The sequence below is a fragment of the Corythoichthys intestinalis genome, chromosome 17, assembly GCF_030265065.1.
Source record: "Corythoichthys intestinalis isolate RoL2023-P3 chromosome 17, ASM3026506v1, whole genome shotgun sequence".
In the NCBI taxonomy this organism is placed as follows: Eukaryota; Metazoa; Chordata; class Actinopteri; order Syngnathiformes; family Syngnathidae; genus Corythoichthys; species Corythoichthys intestinalis.
The window spans coordinates 8,809,722-8,828,648 of NC_080411.1; the positions used below are offsets into that span (position 1 = coordinate 8,809,722).

Here is an 18,927-nt window from a genome sequence, read left to right on the forward strand (position 1 = left end):
AACAGTTTGTGTAATGTGTCAAAACTCCTTCAGGTATCATCATTCCATCAGTTACTAGTACACCCTAAAAGGACTGAACGCGACCTATAGATGTTGCAGAAAGGTAAAAGGCTGCTCTCTTATATGACCTGCAAACCTATATGATGCTTAATTTAGCACGAAAATGTTACTTTACCTTTTGACGTGGACGGGACAGTCGGGTAGGTTTGACGTGGACTTTTGAGTACAAAACAAACCACGTCTGCCTGTTTCACCCACAGATGAGGATGGGTTAGCTCTTACGAATTACCATACAAAACAAAGTCTTTAACGACGACAGCGTCGGCCGTCACAAGCTAAGCTTTCGCAAAAGCCTATTCACCATTTACATATTGTCCAAAATTTGGAGAAAAATAGAAATTGAGATGTTTGCCGCTAAATAGCTATCCTGGGAAACTGCTTTTGTGTTTTTTCTCGTCTTCTTCTCTTGTAGCCTACGCGTACACAGGGTGCGTCACGCTGCTGAGCTCATTAGCGCCTTTCGTGTTGGAATGACGTAGTACATCTGATAACCCATAGATATCACATATGTCGAGATGTTAGAAGACGGAGTCAAGAGAAACTGTTGGCCATCTTGCGTCAGAAAAACTTTAGTGTAATTCATGGACTTACAAACGGGTGGTGTGACAAAATATCGATATGCTCCTGCCAAGAATCAAGATATCGTTTTAGAAAAATGTCCATTATAAAAAAAATAAATAAATAAATAAAAGGAACCAGCAAGTTACCACCAAAATATTCCACCAAAATAATGTCTCTGTTAACTCAGGCTGACAGTGCTAGACGCCCAATCAATTAAGCAGAGGTGGGTAGTATTGTGTTACATTTACTCCATTACATTTACTTGAGTAACCTTTTGAGAAAAATGTACTTCTTAAGTAGTTTAAGTAAGTAAGTAAGTAGTTTACTCAATACTTTTCACTTTTACTTGAGTAGATTTGTGAAGAAGAAACAATACTCTAACTCAGTTACTTTGGGCTACACTACAGTCCCTGACAAAAGTCTTATCGCTTATCCATTTTGTTGAAACAATTGCTAATAACCTGACTTTTAAATATTCAATTGGTTTCAGAAATGGCTCATATGAAAGGTAAGACCCTCCCAAATGATGGTGAATGTACAAAAATATATTTGTTTCACTGAAAAAAGATTTATCATTTAATGAAGACATAAAGGTCAAATTTTGGCAAGACAAAAGTTTTGTCGTCTACAGAAAGTAGAGTGAAAATTGAACAAAAAATGTAATTCAAATACAAAAAAAAATATGTTAGATGACATTAGCGAATTAAGTAGTGGTGCTGTAAGATCCAAATTCAATACTTTGTATGACTTCTATGGGCTTGAAGGGCTGCATCCATGCGGTTAGGCAAGGATTCATACAATTTATTGATGAAGTCATCAGGAACATCAAAGAAAGCAGTCTTGCATGCCTCCCAAAGTTCATCAACATTGTTGGGTTTCGTCTTCCCTGCTTCCTCTTTCATCCTGTTCATGTCTGGTGACTGGGCTGGCCACTCCTGGAGGATCTTGATCTTCTTTGCCTTGAGGAACTTTGAGGTAGAGATTGAAGTATGCAATGGAGCACCATCCTGCTGCAGAATGTGTCTCTTTTTATGGTTAGGAATGTAAGAGGCAGCTTAGATTTGTTGATATTTCAGACTATTTATGTTGCCTTCCACCCTGCAGATCTCTCGCACACCCCAATACTGGATGTAACCCCAGACCATAATTTTGCCACCACCAAACTTCACTGTTTTCTGAGTGAATCTCGGATCCATGCGGGCACCAGTAGGTCTCTTGCAATATTTGCAGCGACTGTGGTGTAATTCAATGGAAGATTCATCTGAAAAATCCACCTTTTGCCACAAAACAGTGAAGTTTGGTGTTGGCAAAATCATGGTCTGGGGTTACATCCAGAATGGTGGTGTGCAAAAGATCTGCAGGGTGGAAGGCAACATAAATAGTCTGAAATATCAACAAATCTTAGCTGCCTCTTACATTCCTAACCATAAAATGGACAAATTCTGCAGCAGGATGGTGCTCCATCGCATACTTCAATCTCTACCTCAAAGTTCCTCAAGGCAAAGAAGATCAAGATCCTCCAGGACTGGCCAGCCCAGTCACCAGACATGAAAAGGATGAAAGAGGAAGCATGGAAGACGAAACGCAAGAATGTTGATGAACTCTGGGAGGCATGCAAGACTGCTTTCTTTGATGCTCCTGATGACTTCATCAATAAATTGTATGAATCCTTCCCGAACCACATGGAAGTCATACAAAATATTAAATTTGGATCTCACGGCACCACTACTTAATTCGCTAATGTTATGTAACATATTTTTGTATTGGAAGTACATTTTTTGTTCAATTTTCACACGACTTTCTGTAGGCGACAAAACTTTTGTCTTGCCAAAATTTGACCTTTATGTCTTCATTAAATGATAAATCTTTTTTCAGTGAAACAAATATATTTTTGTACATTCAACATCATTTGGGAGGGTCTTAGCTTTCATATGAGCCATTTCTGAAACCAACTGAATTATTAAAAGTCAGGTTATTAATAATTGTTTCAACAAAATGGATAAGCGACAAGACTTTTGTCAGGGACTGTAGAGTCATTACATTTTTTTATCTTTATACTACATATTGACTTTATTTTTGCCAGGGATGCCGAAAGTGGCTATCTCAGTTTCACCAATGAGACGTAGCAACAATAACCACATGACCCCATGATACCATTCAGATGTAACAATGTTTTTTTTCTCCACTAGAGGGCACTCATGCTGCATTATTCTGGCCTAAATTCAATTATTTTTCTGGTTATATTTTTGGCCTAATATGGTCATATAATAGGTTATAGCATATTATAAAAATGACAATTAATATAGATGAAGTTGTGCTGAGAAAAACATAAACCATTATGAAAAAATCTGACATTTTAAGCAGTTACTCACAGTGTTAGTCATTACTTCAATAATGTATTCAACGAATACTTTTTTACTTGTACTTGACTAAATTTATGGATGACTACTTTTACTTGAGTAATATTTTTTAGAAGTAAAGCTACTCTTACTTGAGTAATTTTTTTTGTTACTCTACCCACTTATGCCATTTAGACTGGAATAGATGAATGATCGTTCATTCATTCCAAACCAGAGAGTTCACAGTCACTCTTTCCAATTTTCAGGCCATTTACAGGTCACTTTCTGTTCATTTTAGGGCATTCAAAGGTCACTTCCTCTTGAGTTTTAGTCACTGCCTATTCATCTGGGAGATTCCCGGGTCACTTCCTGTTCTGTAGCCCAAAATCAACAGGAAGTGACCCATAAAATGCCCCAAATTCAATAGGAAGTGACTGAAAATCAACAGGTAATTACCTAAAATGCAACAAAATTACCTCGTTGCCAGCCATTGGCTGCCACTGACGGCCATATATGTCTAATCCTTTTGAAGTGGGAGGAATGGCAGCGAATGAATGAATGTTTATTTGCTGCCATCATCCCAGTTCAAATGGATTGGACATCTACTCGTGTTATGTCCTCTGGTCTTGTGTTGACTACTTTTTGCGTTTAATTTCTTTCTAAGATTGTACATTGTTCATCCGTCCACAGGATGTCGCTATTGTAACTCTTACTTTGCAGTTTTTCTTTGGTATTGCTGTGTGCGCTTGGCTTCCCCTAGTGGCGACTTGCTGTAAACAGCAGGCAGAAAGAACTTTTTAATTCAGTTGGAAAAGAGGCCTTGAGGTTTTAAGACGTTACACACCTCCTCTGCACCATATACATCGTTGTGAACCCTTGACAAAACAAAATCTGTAAGTTTGTACGTTTTAACAATGGGTTAGATGTAATTTTGGTGTGTGTGTTCTGTTATTTTGTTGTTGTTTATGTGGCGCGAACCCACACGTTTTTGTGCTAAGCTAGAGTAGCCACTTCATTATTAGCTCATAATGGAACCATTTTTCTGTTATTTACATGAACATGGTATTGTATAGAACCTTTTATTTTGTGTATAACATTGGGGTTTTATGTATGTTTCAGTTTTACTACGCACACACACGTTCACACACAAAAATAAATGAGAGGAAGGAGTTTGGGCCTCCATTTTTCTTTGTCGGTTTGGCTCGCTGCCGAAGTCGAGTAGCCATACGCTCAACTGAGGGCAGAAGAACTAGTGATAAACTCATCCCAATTCATAGCAGAACCTTGTTTTTCTGTTTATTAGTTGTTTTTTCAAATATCGGATGATTTCCTGACCAATGTATTGATAATCGTCGTATCGCCATATCATAAGATTTGTATCGTGAATCTTATCGTATCGTGAGGTACCCAACCTTATAACAAACCGTATCAATGTAGCTATTCTTCCGTTTGGACGTTGGATTTTTTTTTTCATAATTACTAAGCAAATCTAAATTTTCCTGAATTTTTGACGATTTATGGCAAACCAAGCCGTTTGAACATTGTTAGAAAATCGAACAATCGGCTATTTTAAAGTCTAGGCTCCATCGACTAATTATCGAATAGTCAACAAGTGACGACGGTGGTCTCTATTGGCTAAGAGCGCGCAACAGATATCTAGGTTTTTTTTAATATATAATATCTATTAGAGATGTCCCGATCGATTGGGTCCGATCACGTCATTTTCAAAGTATCGGAATCGGCAAAAAAATATCGGCCATGCCTTTTTTTAATATATATATATATATATTTTTTTTTTATTAAATTGTTTTCTAATTGTATTTAACGTTACAGACATAATATGTTACACTCATCTAGAGTCTTAAATTTAGGCTTAAGGTAGGGTTATCAAATTTATCCCGATATCGGCGGTAATTAATTTTTTTAAAAAATGTATCACGTTAAAATATTTAACGCAATTAATGCATGCGCTGCACGATCCACTCACGCATTGTCACACTCAATCTGTAATGACGCCGTTTTACCGATATAGAGAGATTAAAAGCAGCGTAAAATGAGTAGAGTGAATTGTGGCAGCCTTTCAGCCTTTTTTTAATTGGCTAAAGCCTTACAATACCTCTTCCCACGATTAGAAATATCACGGGAAGCAATGTGGGGAAGCAAGGTAGCAATTGATCTTTTTCTTAACCCCTAATGTTATTTCCCAACGCAGAGAAGATTTATAAATTGGTAGCACTACGCACAGTCATGGGTCCACTTCCCATCATGCATTTGGACAGGGCTACGGTATCATTTTACTGAAAGCTCAACAAATACACTAGATGGCAATATTTAGTCACAATATACAAAGTCACATGTCTTCCTATCCGTGGATCCCTCTCACAGAAATAATGTTAATAATGTAAATGCCATCTTGAGGATTTATTGTCATAAGAAACAAATACAGTACTTATGTACTGTATGTTGAATGTATATATTCGTCCGAGTTTTATTCATTTTTTTCTTAATGCATTGCCAAAATGTAAATGATCGGGAAAAATTAACGGGAATGATTGGAATTGAATCGGGAGCAAAAAAAAGCAATCGGATCGGGAAATATCGGGATCGGCAGATACTCAAACTAAAACGATCGGGATCGAATCGGGAGCAAAAAAACTTGATCGGAACAACCCTAATATCTATATATAAACTGGATTCTTCGAAAAATATTTTTGTTGCAATGTTTGCTTCTTTTCTTTCGCATGCTTTGAAAAATATTTTTGTAGCTACGTTTGCTTATTATCTTTCTGCCTTCTAAAAGTTGGACCCCATTTATATCGGACTAAAACAACACTTTGTAAGTTTTCAGTTATGGTGTGGAAAAAAAACACAAAAGAGAATGAAAAAAAAATAAATCATTATCATTTTACACAAAACTCCAAAAATGCGCCGGACAAAAGTATTGGCACCCTTGCCCTAATACTATGTACCAAAACCTTTAGACGAAATAACTGCGAACAACCACTTCCGGTATCCATCATGAGTTTCTTACAATGCTCTGCTGGAATTTTAGACTATTCTTCTTTGGCCAACTGCTCCAGGTCTCTGAGATTTGAAGGGTGCCTTCTCCAAACTGCCAATTTCAGATCTCTCCACAGATGTTCTATGAGATTGAGGTCTGGACTCATTGCTTGCCACTTTAGAAGTCTCCAGTGCTTTCTCTGAAACCATTTTCTAGTGCTTTTTGAAGTGTGTTTTGGGTCATTGCCCTGCTGGAAGACCCATGACCTCTGAAGGAGACACTGGGCCCTAGAGGTGTGCAAAATTTCCGATTCTTAGATGATTCGCGATTCGGCCGGCGATTCTGTGTTTAAACAAAAACAATAATTGATTTTCAGAATTTCACAAGCAGTGAAAAAAGATGTTGCGATAAAAGTGTGTTCAGACCTGAGATGGGAATGTGCCTTTTTTGCCATTTGTTTTCCTTAATTGCCTGTTGTCGCTAATCGGCATCATACCTAAATGTATGACTATTTTATGGGCTATATTCAAATTAACACTTTCAATTTAATTTAGCATCTATTTGAAAGTAAAAACACACCCCAATTATTTTTTTTATTATTGGAAAAAAATTTAGGCATTAAGGGGTTAATTTACGCAAAAATGCATGGCATCCCCGCATTTCCTTCTACTCCTGAGTCCTCACAAATACAACATAATTTTATTTTTTGGGGGGTTCGGGCTCGGGCCTTCAAATCAAGTTAATTGATCTGGCTCGGGCCGGGTCGGGCTGGATTTTTTAGGCCCAAACTAAAAAGAAAGGACATACGTATTCATTCATTTTAATTAGGGCTGTCAAAATTATCGCGTTAACGCGCGGTAATTAATTTTTTTAATTAATCACGTTAAAATATTTGACGCAATTAACGCACATGTCCCGCTCAGAAAGTATTCTGCCTTTTGGTAAGTTTTACAGCAAGACATTTTGTGCTGTCCAACAGCGAACTCTTGTGGTCGCTTTGCGACATGGTTTATTGTTTTCTTTCCAGTTCATTATGGCTGCACGACGTCTCGGGCTGATAATGTTGTGCTTATATGATCCTTGGACAAGATTTGTCCGTAAGTATGGTTGTTGTAAAGAATGTACATATTATGTTAGTAAGCGAAATGTTATATTTTTTGTATGAGACGCTTTTTGTTTATGTTTAGTGAACCTGTATAGCGTGCTAAGCTAACGTTGTTGCTAATGAAATGATTGTGTACTTTTTTTTTTGTAGTTTTACGACGGTCTAAAGAGGACAATGGTTTGAGGCCATTTTATTAATAAATCAGATGAAAAAGGAAGAAGTCTAATTATTAAGGCGTCGTTCACTAGCTGTCTAGCTTTGGAAAAAGTAGACGCTTCGGAGTGAGGACAGCATAGACAGATTTAAATGACAGTAGAGTGAAATGCCCACTACAGTCCTTTTGTACCGTATGTTGAATGTATATATCCTTCTTGTGTCTTATCTTTCCATTCCAACAATTTATTTTACAGAATATATATATAATTTACAGAAAAATATGGCATATTTTATAGATGGTTTGAATTGCGATTAATTAATTTTTAAGCTGTAATTAACTCGATTAAAAATTTTCATCGTTTGACAGCCCTAATTTTAATCTGTTTGAGCGAGGCATGTGCGTTAATTGCGTCAAATATTTTAACGTGATTAATTTAAAAAATTTATTACCGCCCGTGAACACGATAATTTTGACAGCCCTAATATATACTGTCTTGTAACAATTTTTTTTTTTTTTTTTGGGATACACACGCACATTCATTCCAGCGAAAAAAAAAACCCACCCCCCCTGCAATGCGCAAAAAGAAAGGACATACGTATTCATTCAGTCAATGGGACTAAACATACAATCATCCAGCTTCATGTGGTGATGCGCGATAAATTATTGCTTACAGTTAACATACCAAATCCAATTTTATTGTCCTGACAGCAGGCTTTATTTCTTTTCATGGACATAAGTAAACTGGCATATTGACACATTCACAAATCACACAATCTGTAAATTCGCTGCCAACAGACCGGTCGCGCTCTACTCGCTGTACTTGGATTTCGCAGTGAGGGTGGATTTCATTTCCTCATAACTCCGCATGATTAGTTGCAATTGGTTGCTTTACAAATTCGCAGTAACAGCCACCACAAAACATTTTTGAAAAAGGGACTTTTACACAAACCTATGGAAAAATGACATCTTATTCAAATTCTTTTGTTATTACACTATTGTGACACATTCACATTAAACTGTAAATGTTGATTACACATCTAGCTAGCATATGAAAAAAATTATTGAGCATATATAGTACAGTGATCCCTTGTTTTTCGCGATTAATGGGGACCAGAACCCGCCGCGATAAGTGAAAAATCGCGATGTAGCGCCCCCCCCCCCCAAAAAAAGTTTTTGTATTTATTCATATTTAGCATTGGAAAGAGATACATATAAGACATGTTTTTTCACTTTTTTCAAACGTAGTATTTAAAAAAATATATATATATATACTATGGCTGTCAAACGATTAAAATTTTTAATCAAGTTAATCACAGTTTAAAAATTAATTAATCGCAATTAATCGCAATTCAAACCATCTATAAGATATGCCATATTTTTCTGTAAATTATTGTTGGAATGGAAAGAGAAGACACAAGACTGTTATTTACATTCAACACACTGTACATAAGTACTGTATTTGTTTATTATAACAATAAATCAATATGGCATTAACATTATTACCTTTCTTTTAAAGCGATCCATGTATAGAAAGACCTGTTGTTCTTAAAAGATAGATGTTAGTACAAATTATCGAAATTTTATTAAAACCCCTCTTATGTTTTCGTTTTAATAAAATTTGTAAAATTTTCAATCAAAAAATAAAGTAGTAGCTCGCCATTGTTAATGTCAATAATTACACATTGCTCATGGTGCAATGTGGGAAAATCAGTCGCACCCAAGCGCCAGCAGAGGGCGAAAAAATACCAAAAAGCACAAGTAACAAGGCACTGAGCTGTCATTTTAATCTGTTTGAGCGAGGCATGTGCGTTAATTGCGTCAAATATTTTAACGTGATTAATTTAAAAAATTAATTACCGCCCGTTAACACGATAATTTTGACAGCCCTAATATATACTGTCTTGTAACAAATGTTTTTTTTTTTTTTTTTGGATACACACGCACATTCATTCCAGCGAACCCCCCCCCCCCCCCCCCTCCACCCCCGCAATGCGCAAAAAGAAAGGACATACGTATTCATTCAGTCAATGGGACTAAACATACAATAATCCAGCTTCATGTGGTGATGCGCGATCAATTATTGCTTACAGTTAACGTACCAAATCTAATTTTATTGTCCTGACAGCAGGCTTTATTTCTTTTCATTGACATAAGTAAACTGGCATATTGACACATTCACAAATCACACGATCTGTAAATTCACTGCCAACAGACCCGTCGCACTCTACTCGCTCTACTTGGATTTTGCGGTGAGGGTGCATTTTATTTCCTCATAACTCCGCATGATTATCGCGCATTCCTCCTCCGTGAAGTAAGGTGACCGTGCCATCATCACAAGTAGTGTTTGACTGATCTCCGCCCCCTTTTATGTGAAGGTGCAGTAACTCTGACTGGGTTGACACAGGTCCGACTAATCAACCTCATAATCAGTGTCGTAGCACCGATTGACCACAAACTAGACAACTAGGCTTTGTCAACTTCGGTTACCCGCTGGTAAACTGGATTACTTCTGGGGAGGTTGAACTCCGTTCGTAGTATAGGCCACTGGGGCAGGGACGTCAGACCGAAGACTTTTCTGTGCCATAATCCAAAATCTCATCATTAGTTTTGTTTCAACATTACAGAACATGGAGTCCCGAGACGCGAGTGCAGGTAAACTTGTTAGCCTGGCTATGTTTTGTATTTTTAATTACCGGTAATACAAACACAGAGCTGCCAACTTTTAGAAAAAGCTTGGAGTGAGATTTTATTGGGGGTGACCAAAATTTTGCCCCGTACGCAAGCACCAGTGTTGTTAATCTTACTTTAAAAAAGTAATTAATTATAGTTACAAATTACTTCTCCCAAAAAGTAATTGCGTTAGTAACTCAATTACCTGAATGAAAGAGTAATTAGTTATTTGGCAAAGTAACTGGTGATAATTTTCATGTTTTGTTTTTTCTTCCCTCAAAAAATAAAAAAATAAAAATTTAATAAAAAACATAGGTAACAGTATGTGAAGTTTAAAAAGTTTTTGGGACAATTGGCCCTAGCCCAATTCTTTACCCTAATTTACCCTTTACCCTGAATCAATCGTTAAAAGTTGTTAAAATTGCTCCCATGATTGCATTAGTACTAGGGTTGTTCCGATCATGTTTTTTTGCTCCCGATCCGATCCTTATCGTTTAAGTTTGAGTATCTGCCGATCCAGATATTTCCCGATCCGATTGCTTTTTTTTTGCTCCCGATTCAATTCCAATCATTCCCGATAATTTTTCCCTATCATATACATTTTGGCAATGCATTAAGAAAAAAATGAATAAAACTCGGACGACTATATACATTCAACATACAGTGCATAAGTACTGTATTTGTTTATTATGACAATAAATCCTCAAGATGGCATTTACATTATTAACATTCTTTCTGTGACAGGGATCCACGGATAGAAAGACTTGTGACTTTGTATATTGTGACTAAATATTGCCATCTAGTGTATTTGTTGAGCTTTCGGTTAATGATACTGCAGCCATGCCCAAATGCATGATGGGAAGTGGAACCATGACTGTACGTAGTGCTACCAATTGATATATCTTCTTTGCGTTGGGAAATAACATTAGGTGTTATGAAAAAGATATATTGCTACCTTGCTTCCCCACATTGCTGCCCATGATATTTCTAATCGTAGGGAGAGGGATTGTAAGGCTTTAGCCAATTAAAAAAACGGCTCCAATGGCTGCCAAAATTCACTCTATTCATTTTATGCTGCCTTTTATCTCTCTATATAGGTATAACGGTGCCATTACAGAATGAGCGTGACAATGCGTGAGTGGGTCGTGCAGCGCATGCATTAATTGCGTTAAATATTTTAACGTGAAACATTTCTTAAAAAATTAATTACCGCCGTTATTGGGATAAATTTGATAACCCTACCTTAAGCCTAAACTAAAGACTCTGGATGAGTGTAACATATTATGTCTGTAACGTTAAAATACAATTAGAAAACGATTTCATTAAAAAATATTAGGGCTGTCAAACGTTTAAAATTTTTAATCGAGTTAATTACAGCTTAAAAATTAATTAATCATAATCAATCGCAATTAATCGCAATTCAAACCATCTATAAAATATGCCATATTTTTCTGTAAATTATTTTTGAAATGGAAAGATAAGACACAAGATGGATATATACATTCAAAATACAGTACATAAGGACTATTCGTTTATTATAACAATAAATCAACAAGATGGCATTAACATTATTAACATTCTGTTAAAGCGATCCATGGATAGAAAGACTTGTAGTTCTTAAAAGAAAAATGTTAGTACAAGTTATAGAAATTTTATATTAAAACCCCTCTTAATGTTTTCGTTTTAATAAAATTTGTAAAATTTTCAATCAAAAAATAAACTAGTAGCCCGCCATTGTTGATGTCAATAATTACTTACACAAGGCTCATGGGTGCTGAAGCCTATAAAATCAGTCGTACCCAAGCGCCAGCAGAGGGCGGCAAAACTCCATAAAACACAATTAACAAGCAGTTCACTGTACTGTCATTTAAATCTGTCTGAGCGTTGCATCAAATACTTTAACGTGATTAATTAAAAAAAATAATTAAAGCCCGTTAACGCGATAATTTTGACAGCCCTAAAAATATATATATATTAAAAAAAGGCATGGCCGATATTTTTTGCCAATTCCGTTACTTTGAAAATGACTTGATCGGACCCGATCGATCGGCAAAAAAAAGCAATCGGATCGGGAAATATCGGGATCGGCAGATACTCAAACTAAAACGATCGGGATTGGATCGGGAGCAAAAAAACATGATCGGAACAACCCTAGTTGCCAGTGTTCCGACCAAGACACGGCAGGATTTTATCACTGTAGCACGCAGGCACACAAGTTGGTGGCTCAAATATCAGGGAATTAGAATTTATTTGGGGTTGTACCCATGTTGTGCCCTGCATTCTGGTGGTTTATGGGGTCCAAAGCTATTGATGGGGCGGCCTACTGAAGATCATGATGGGCAACATTGGTTACATTCTATGAAGCAAAGACATAGTTGAAGGTCCACCGCCAGGACATTTTGGATTAATTTAATGTGATTTCCTTCCGTTTTTAAGTGATTTCCATTCAAGTGGATTGATTGACATTTTGATTGCAATGGTACTAATTGTTTTCTTAAGAGCACTTAATGATTTATGTTAGGGAAAAATGACACAAGATAAGTTAGGGAGGAATATTTTTCATTTTTCAAAGCCTCCCACCATTTCAGCTAACAAAGCAGTGGAACAAATAAAGTGCTATACATTAGTCTTTTTAAGCAATACAAAAGATAACAGATGATAAAAATAACTAAAATAGAGGTATGCTGATGAGCTGGTTAGTCTTTTTTTTTTCTATGACGTAGTCGGGCGTCAGTGAACAATAGGCTTCACCAGGCGTGAAAGTGGTTAGAATTTCTTGCCGGAACTTCCCAACGTGAAGGTCGCCATGGAGCCAGAAGTGTTTTTTTTTTTTTTTTTTGGAGGGGGGGGGGTCAAAACTACTGAAATGCAAAGAATACTGTTTTGGTCAGTTATTTCTATAACACATACAAAAACTGATTTTCATTCAAAATTGTATTTTTTCGATGATTTGCAAAATGAAAGTTAACAAAAACAGCTAATATAACCCCAACCTCCATCTCCTTATTTTCCCTCATTTCCTCACATACTAAATGCCAAACTTCAATTTTAACTACATAAGATCATAGGATGTATATTAAAATTGAAGATAATGTAAACATTTACTTTTTGTTGTGTTTTTTAACAATAAAGATAAAAGTAACATACAGTCAGAAAAATAAGTACAAATGACTTATATTATACAGAGTGAAATGGAATATATTTTGAAGATCGCGCAAACATTGACTTTTTTAAATTATAAGGAAATGAATAAGTAGCCTAACATAAATTAACAAATACAAGTCCAAAGTGCACATTGACAGCTAAGATATTCTGAACCTCCCCATCAGAGCAAATAAAATAAAACTAAATATGATATATTCATGATATGAATATTTCCTTGCTTTTAAAGATTTGATCCATTTTCTGTTGCATTGCCTTTTTTTTTTTTTTTTTTTAACCGTAATTTTCAGACTATAAGCCGCTACTTTTTTCCTTCATTTTGATACCTGTGGCTTATAGTCCAGTGTGGCTTATTTGTTCATTTTTTAGGTAACACTTTATTTGACAGCAGTGTCACAAGACTGTCATAAGATCATCAAAATTATGACATGACATTATCATGGACATTACTGAATGCTTATGTCATTAAGTATCATTTGGCAAATTATGTCACTAACTCAATTTTTGTCCATCTTGGATCTTTTGCATCCATTCAAAAGTGAGATTATTTGCCGGATAACACTTAATGACATCTATTATAAGCATTCATGAATGCTCAGGACAGAGACATGTCATAATTATGATTGTGTAATGACAGACTTGTGGCACCACTTTCAAATAAAGTGTTAGCAAATACCATAACGAGCAATTGATGAAACAATTGGAACAGTAACTGAAGAAATATTTAGCACAGAACATGATTTTTGATTGTATCCATTCAAAAGTGAGATTATTTGCCGGATAACACTTAATGACATCTATTATAAGCATTCATGAATGCTCAGGACAGAGACATGTCATAATTATGATTGTGTAATGACAGACTTGTGGCACCACTTTCAAATAAAGTGTTAGCAAATACCATAACTAGCAATTGATGAAACAATTGGAACAGTAACTGAAGAAATATTTAGCATAGAACATGATTTTTGATTGTTATTTACATCTGTAGCGCTGCAATGCATGCTAAGAGGCATGTTGGATGACAACGGTCAACAGCAGGTGGCAGCAGAGGTTGACTGTCTCCTCCAAGGGAGCAGTGATGGCCAAATGAAGCTTCTTGAAGCAATAAAGCTTTGCACTAATTGTTTCAAAGTTTAATGATGGTTCATTTGGTCTTATGACAGTCGGTCGTATGATGCCGCTGTCAAATAAGGTTGTACCGATTAATATCTTTTGGTGTAAATATCCCATGATACAGTGAGGACAGCTGCGGCTTATAGTCCAGTGCGGCTTATCTATGAACAAATGCCGTTTTCGTGCCAAATTTGGTGGGCTGCGGCTTATAGTCAGGTGCGCCTTATAGTGCGAAAATTAGGGTAATTTTTTTAATTTTTTGCTGTTTCAGAAAACATGCACATTTGAACCGATGAGAGCTAACTATCCCTGGTGATCACATGTCAGTATGTTAGCCAATTGGACAGATAAATGAGTCCAGGCATTTTGCTTTGCTGCGTGCATTCGCCCATTGACATGACCCCCCCACCCCCACCCCCCCCAATTCCCTAGTGGTTTGCTCCATTATGCTTCAGTCGCAAATTTGGCAGAAGTTTATTCTTGAAAGGAAATGTCATCGAAAAGACAACAAGGGTCGGGGGGCGGAAAAAAAAGCAGCGAGATGATGCCCGCGCATCACTTGCAGGTAAGAATGTCTTTTTTTTTTTTTAAACAATTGTTTATTTATTATCAGCTACGTTTACATGACCACAATAATCTGATAACTGGGAATAACCAGGTAATGACAATAATGAGATCTGACGCATTTACGTGCACTTCAGTGATGTGATAATCAGGAAAAATCTGGTTGACATGTTAAGTCAATAGTTGGATTTCTTTCCAAGTACATGACGTAAAACTCTTGGTCTCAGCATAGGCCTTCCTCCATGTCTACCAAAAACCCATGCTTGCTTGAAGTTGTCCCACTGAACCTCTTCAAATGCGAGTGTAGCGATTGCGTTACACAAGCTCGCTAACTGCAGAGTAGGCCCATAGGCTGAAAGCGAATCAGTTTGGCGTCCCTAAGGCCTCTCGAGCGACATCCGTTTTTCTTTTTGTACACATGCTCAGAGATGTAAAATAGCGGTGTTTATCAGATAAAGGATAGCGGACAATGCTCTTTACATGACCACTTGAATAATCTGGTAACTCCAGAAATCGGGTTATGATCGGTTTATTAGTGTGCACAACCAAAAAACCCCACTCCAAAACGCTGTGGCGGAAATGATGTGACTTGCAAATTCATTGCTCAATAAAAATTAAATGGAATGTTACGAGACATACCGGTTAGTGGTTTTATGCAACGACTATGTTGATACCAAAAATTTTCCATTAGTAAGAAGCCGTTGTCATTTCCGAGAGGTTCAGAGGCCAAGAGCGACATCTACTGGTGAAACTAATTAGAAGAAAAAAAAAACAATCTTAAAGCTATGTAGATTTCCCCTTTCATATTCATTGTTTCCACATTATGTCCAGAATGTTTATATAGTGCCCTATCAGTCCATGTCTATAAAGGTATAATATTAAAGTTTTCATGTATCTGTGTTTTAAATATGGGCCTGCATAATTATTTAGTTTTATTTATTTGAGTATTTAGTGCCAGTGGTAGTTTTTTTTTTTATAAAGACTTAATTATTATTATTTATATATATATATATTTCATTTTGTTTTTGTGTTTTTGTTTGGTTTGACAGTTTGAAACATTTGTGAATGTGAAATATTACTGTTGACAACTAAGTTATTTCGTAAAATAAAGCAATACTGACAAATGTTCAGATTTATTGTTCATTTCTATCGTTGGGGGGGGGGCACCACAAAGCATTTATGCCTAGGGCACCGAATAGCTAGCGCCGGCCCTGATTAAAATAAATGATAAATATCAGTGGAAACGGATTACGCTACTCAAGCACATTATTATGCTTGTTGTTAACACTCATGTATGTAAATCTGATGTTGGTAGATTGTTTTTTCCTTGGAGATGAAATGCATGTGTGTAGGCTTGCCACCCGTCCCTTGAAATACGGAATCGTCCCGTAATTGGGAATTAAAAGTTGTGTTCTATATTGAACCAATACAGAACGCAGTTTATTCCGTATTTCACAATTGTCCCATGGGGCGAACCGCGGGGATGGGCGGGCGGCGGTGCGCCCAGCCCATGCACGTCTGTCACACACAAATGCACACCTGTGCTCATGAGTGAAAACTGAGACAACAATAATGAAAAAAAAAGGGCAGGAGATATTAAAGACAGCAAGACAGTTATCTGCCTGCGGCCGCTGCTGTCTGCACTGCGCTCCACTTCCGGGTTTGTTGCCTAGTTACCTCGCTCGCTCTACTCAGTGCACTGCCCCGGGCGGTTTCAAAACAAAGATGTCTTAAACTGCAGACGCTCTTGGACACCCCACCTCATCCTCAAATGAGGAAACGTCTCCAAAAAATAGACTGGAGTGGGTGGCTCGATAGTCGTAAGATGATGATTATAAAGCGAACTGCAAGGCAGGCAGGAAAGTTTGCAGTGTCTCACGGAGGTGTAAAACAGCATGCTGCAGCCAGGGGACCTCCACAAACGGAATATAAGATCCCAAAAGAGCCTACATAACAATTCTTTGTACCTGAAACATCCCCTGAACTTGATTTGGTATGTTATCATGCTCTTGTATATGGATAACATATAGGCTATATTTACATTTACCTTCATACTGTACATCTTGCATTGATAGGAGCATAGCAAGGCTAATTCAGTTGCTTGCTACTATGGTTGATTATTTTCAGGAATGTTGATTGTTTTTTTTTGTTTTTTTTAACATGCATTTATTTTCAATCAATATGGAATGAATTTATGTACCCATAAAGAACATCTTATTTTGTTATGCTAACTAATGCTTCTCATTTGGAATTATTCTTAATAGATTAACAGCAAATAAACACTAAATAAATAGTCCTACTGCGAATATACTATCTATTGATTGATTAATAGTGATACCAAAATTAAAGCAATAATTTGAAATCATTCCACTCCTACCCTCTAAATTACTGCAGCTGAGGTGACACAGGTATAGCACAAAGTAAAACGTGGCCAGAGCTACAATAGTGCTGACTGTGGACACATGCTCAATCAGAAGATTTTTATGTGATTCCAAAATGGTGGAGAAAATGACTTTGGGTAGAACAAAGCAAGAGGCACTGTTGAAACAAGTCCTGGGTCCAAAGGCAGTGGGTGATGTGCTCAAGATCTTAACTTCACCCATCGCATTCTCCATCCAGACCGATGCCTCGAATAAATTGAGCAGGAAGAGGTCCAGTACTTCAGTCCAGAGTCTGGGGTCACCAACAAAAGGCTGGACTTCATAGAGGATGTAGACGAGTCAGCTGCTGGAATTGTAGCTTTCCTGGAACATTCCCTTAAGAAATTTGGCTTGTCAATGGGTCACATGACTGGATTCAGTGCCGACAAAACAAATTTTAATTACGATTTTCACAACTTCGTTTTCACTAACCTGCAGGGAAAAAAAAGTGCTGCAAGGAAACTGCAATGCCCACATAGTGCACAATACAGTTTTCTCATCTAAAAATAGATACATTTCTATGCATTTTAGCAGTTTTGGGTATGCCCCATTTTTTTCCGCCCGTAAGGCTTTGGGCGTGAGGGGGGCGTCCCTTATTTCTATTTCTGAAAGGTGGCAAACCTACATGTGTGGCAGTTTTGTATTTATTTATTTAGCGTTTTGACAGTTGCCGTCATATTTTCGGAATCAAAGCACCGTATACCGGAGCAGCGTTCCGGCCCTGAATCTTATACCGGAACTGCGTTCCTGACCGTTCCACTCACTTTCACCCCTGGGCTTCACTGATTGGTGGACAATGCTATTATCCGATTAGTTACTCGCAGGCTGGACGAAAAGACCGCTACTTCACGGATGCGCTCGTCAATCTTAGCACTTACTTGACAGATGCGCTTTTGAGTTTTCGCCCTAGCATCGCGGATGGCCCATTGTCGACACTCATCTTGGCATAGGAAAGCCACAAACACAAACAAAAGCACAAAGAATTGCGATAACTCATCCCGGTCCTAGGTCAAACTATACGACAATTTTCTCTCACGATGGCTTTATGTCAGACTACAGTGATAAAATCCTGCCGTGTCTTGGTCGGAACACTGGCAACACTGCAGGACGTGACAACGATCTGTCATCGCAGCCGTCTCTGAAGATCATTCGGCTACAATCAGTGAAATTAAGCCGGTTGCCTTTCACAAGTTTGTAGCTGATTGTATGTATGTCAGACTACACGGAAGATATCCCCATAAATTAACTCACTCACTCCCAGCCATTTTCACCAGTGCAAGGCCCTTTGCTCCCGGCCGTTTTTCTGGATTTTGATTGATTTTGTCAAGGTCCACAGAAAATTCTGTTCTATTGCTATATAGACATTGAACCCACCAAAAGAAAGATTAGACTCTCTTCTTTCAGCAGAAAAAAAAGTTCATATATTTTTCCATTCTTTAGAAATCAGCATTAGAAAATAGCTTGGTTTGAGCAATTTTCCAATTTCTGATGAAAAAAACGGAGAAAATAAGCCTTTTGTAAACGCATACATTTTAAACATAACTTTGACTTTAACACAGCCATTTTTTGCATTAGTTACATCCCAAACATCTGAATATTTTTTCCTTTTACAAAATATCATAATGTACAAGACAAATAGAGCTTTTGATAGCAAAGTAACAATTTGTTAACACATGACTACTGAGAGATGACGCCTGTTGTCGCCATGATGACGTGTAAACTTTTCCTTCATCGTTGTCTATCTCACAAAGATGGATTATTTTTCCGCCGCC

At 37.2% G+C, this 18,927-nt stretch overlaps 2 protein-coding genes across 3 annotated transcripts in view; one reads left to right on the forward strand and one right to left on the reverse strand.

Annotated features, from left to right (window-relative positions):
• The window catches only part of gmcl1 (germ cell-less, spermatogenesis associated), a 56,973-nt gene that overhangs the window by 24,044 nt on the left and 14,002 nt on the right, over positions 1–18,927 (reverse strand). The window contains exon 1 of one of the 2 annotated variants that reach the window (XM_057819483.1): positions 176–497. The exons of the other annotated variant lie outside the window; for it this stretch is intronic. The gene's annotated coding sequence lies outside the window, so the exon portion shown is untranslated. Of the gene's footprint in view, positions 1–175; positions 498–18,927 lie in introns of those variants that run through there. 2 annotated transcript variants of the gene reach the window in all.
• The window catches only part of LOC130905794 (vitamin K-dependent gamma-carboxylase-like), a 50,125-nt gene continuing 40,809 nt past the window's right edge, over positions 9,612–18,927 (forward strand). Inside the window, exon 1 of the mRNA XM_057819482.1 lies at positions 9,612–9,875. Within this exon, the coding sequence (XP_057675465.1) occupies positions 9,851–9,875 (25 nt within the window). The 5' untranslated portion in view covers positions 9,612–9,850. The remainder of the gene's footprint in view (positions 9,876–18,927) is intronic.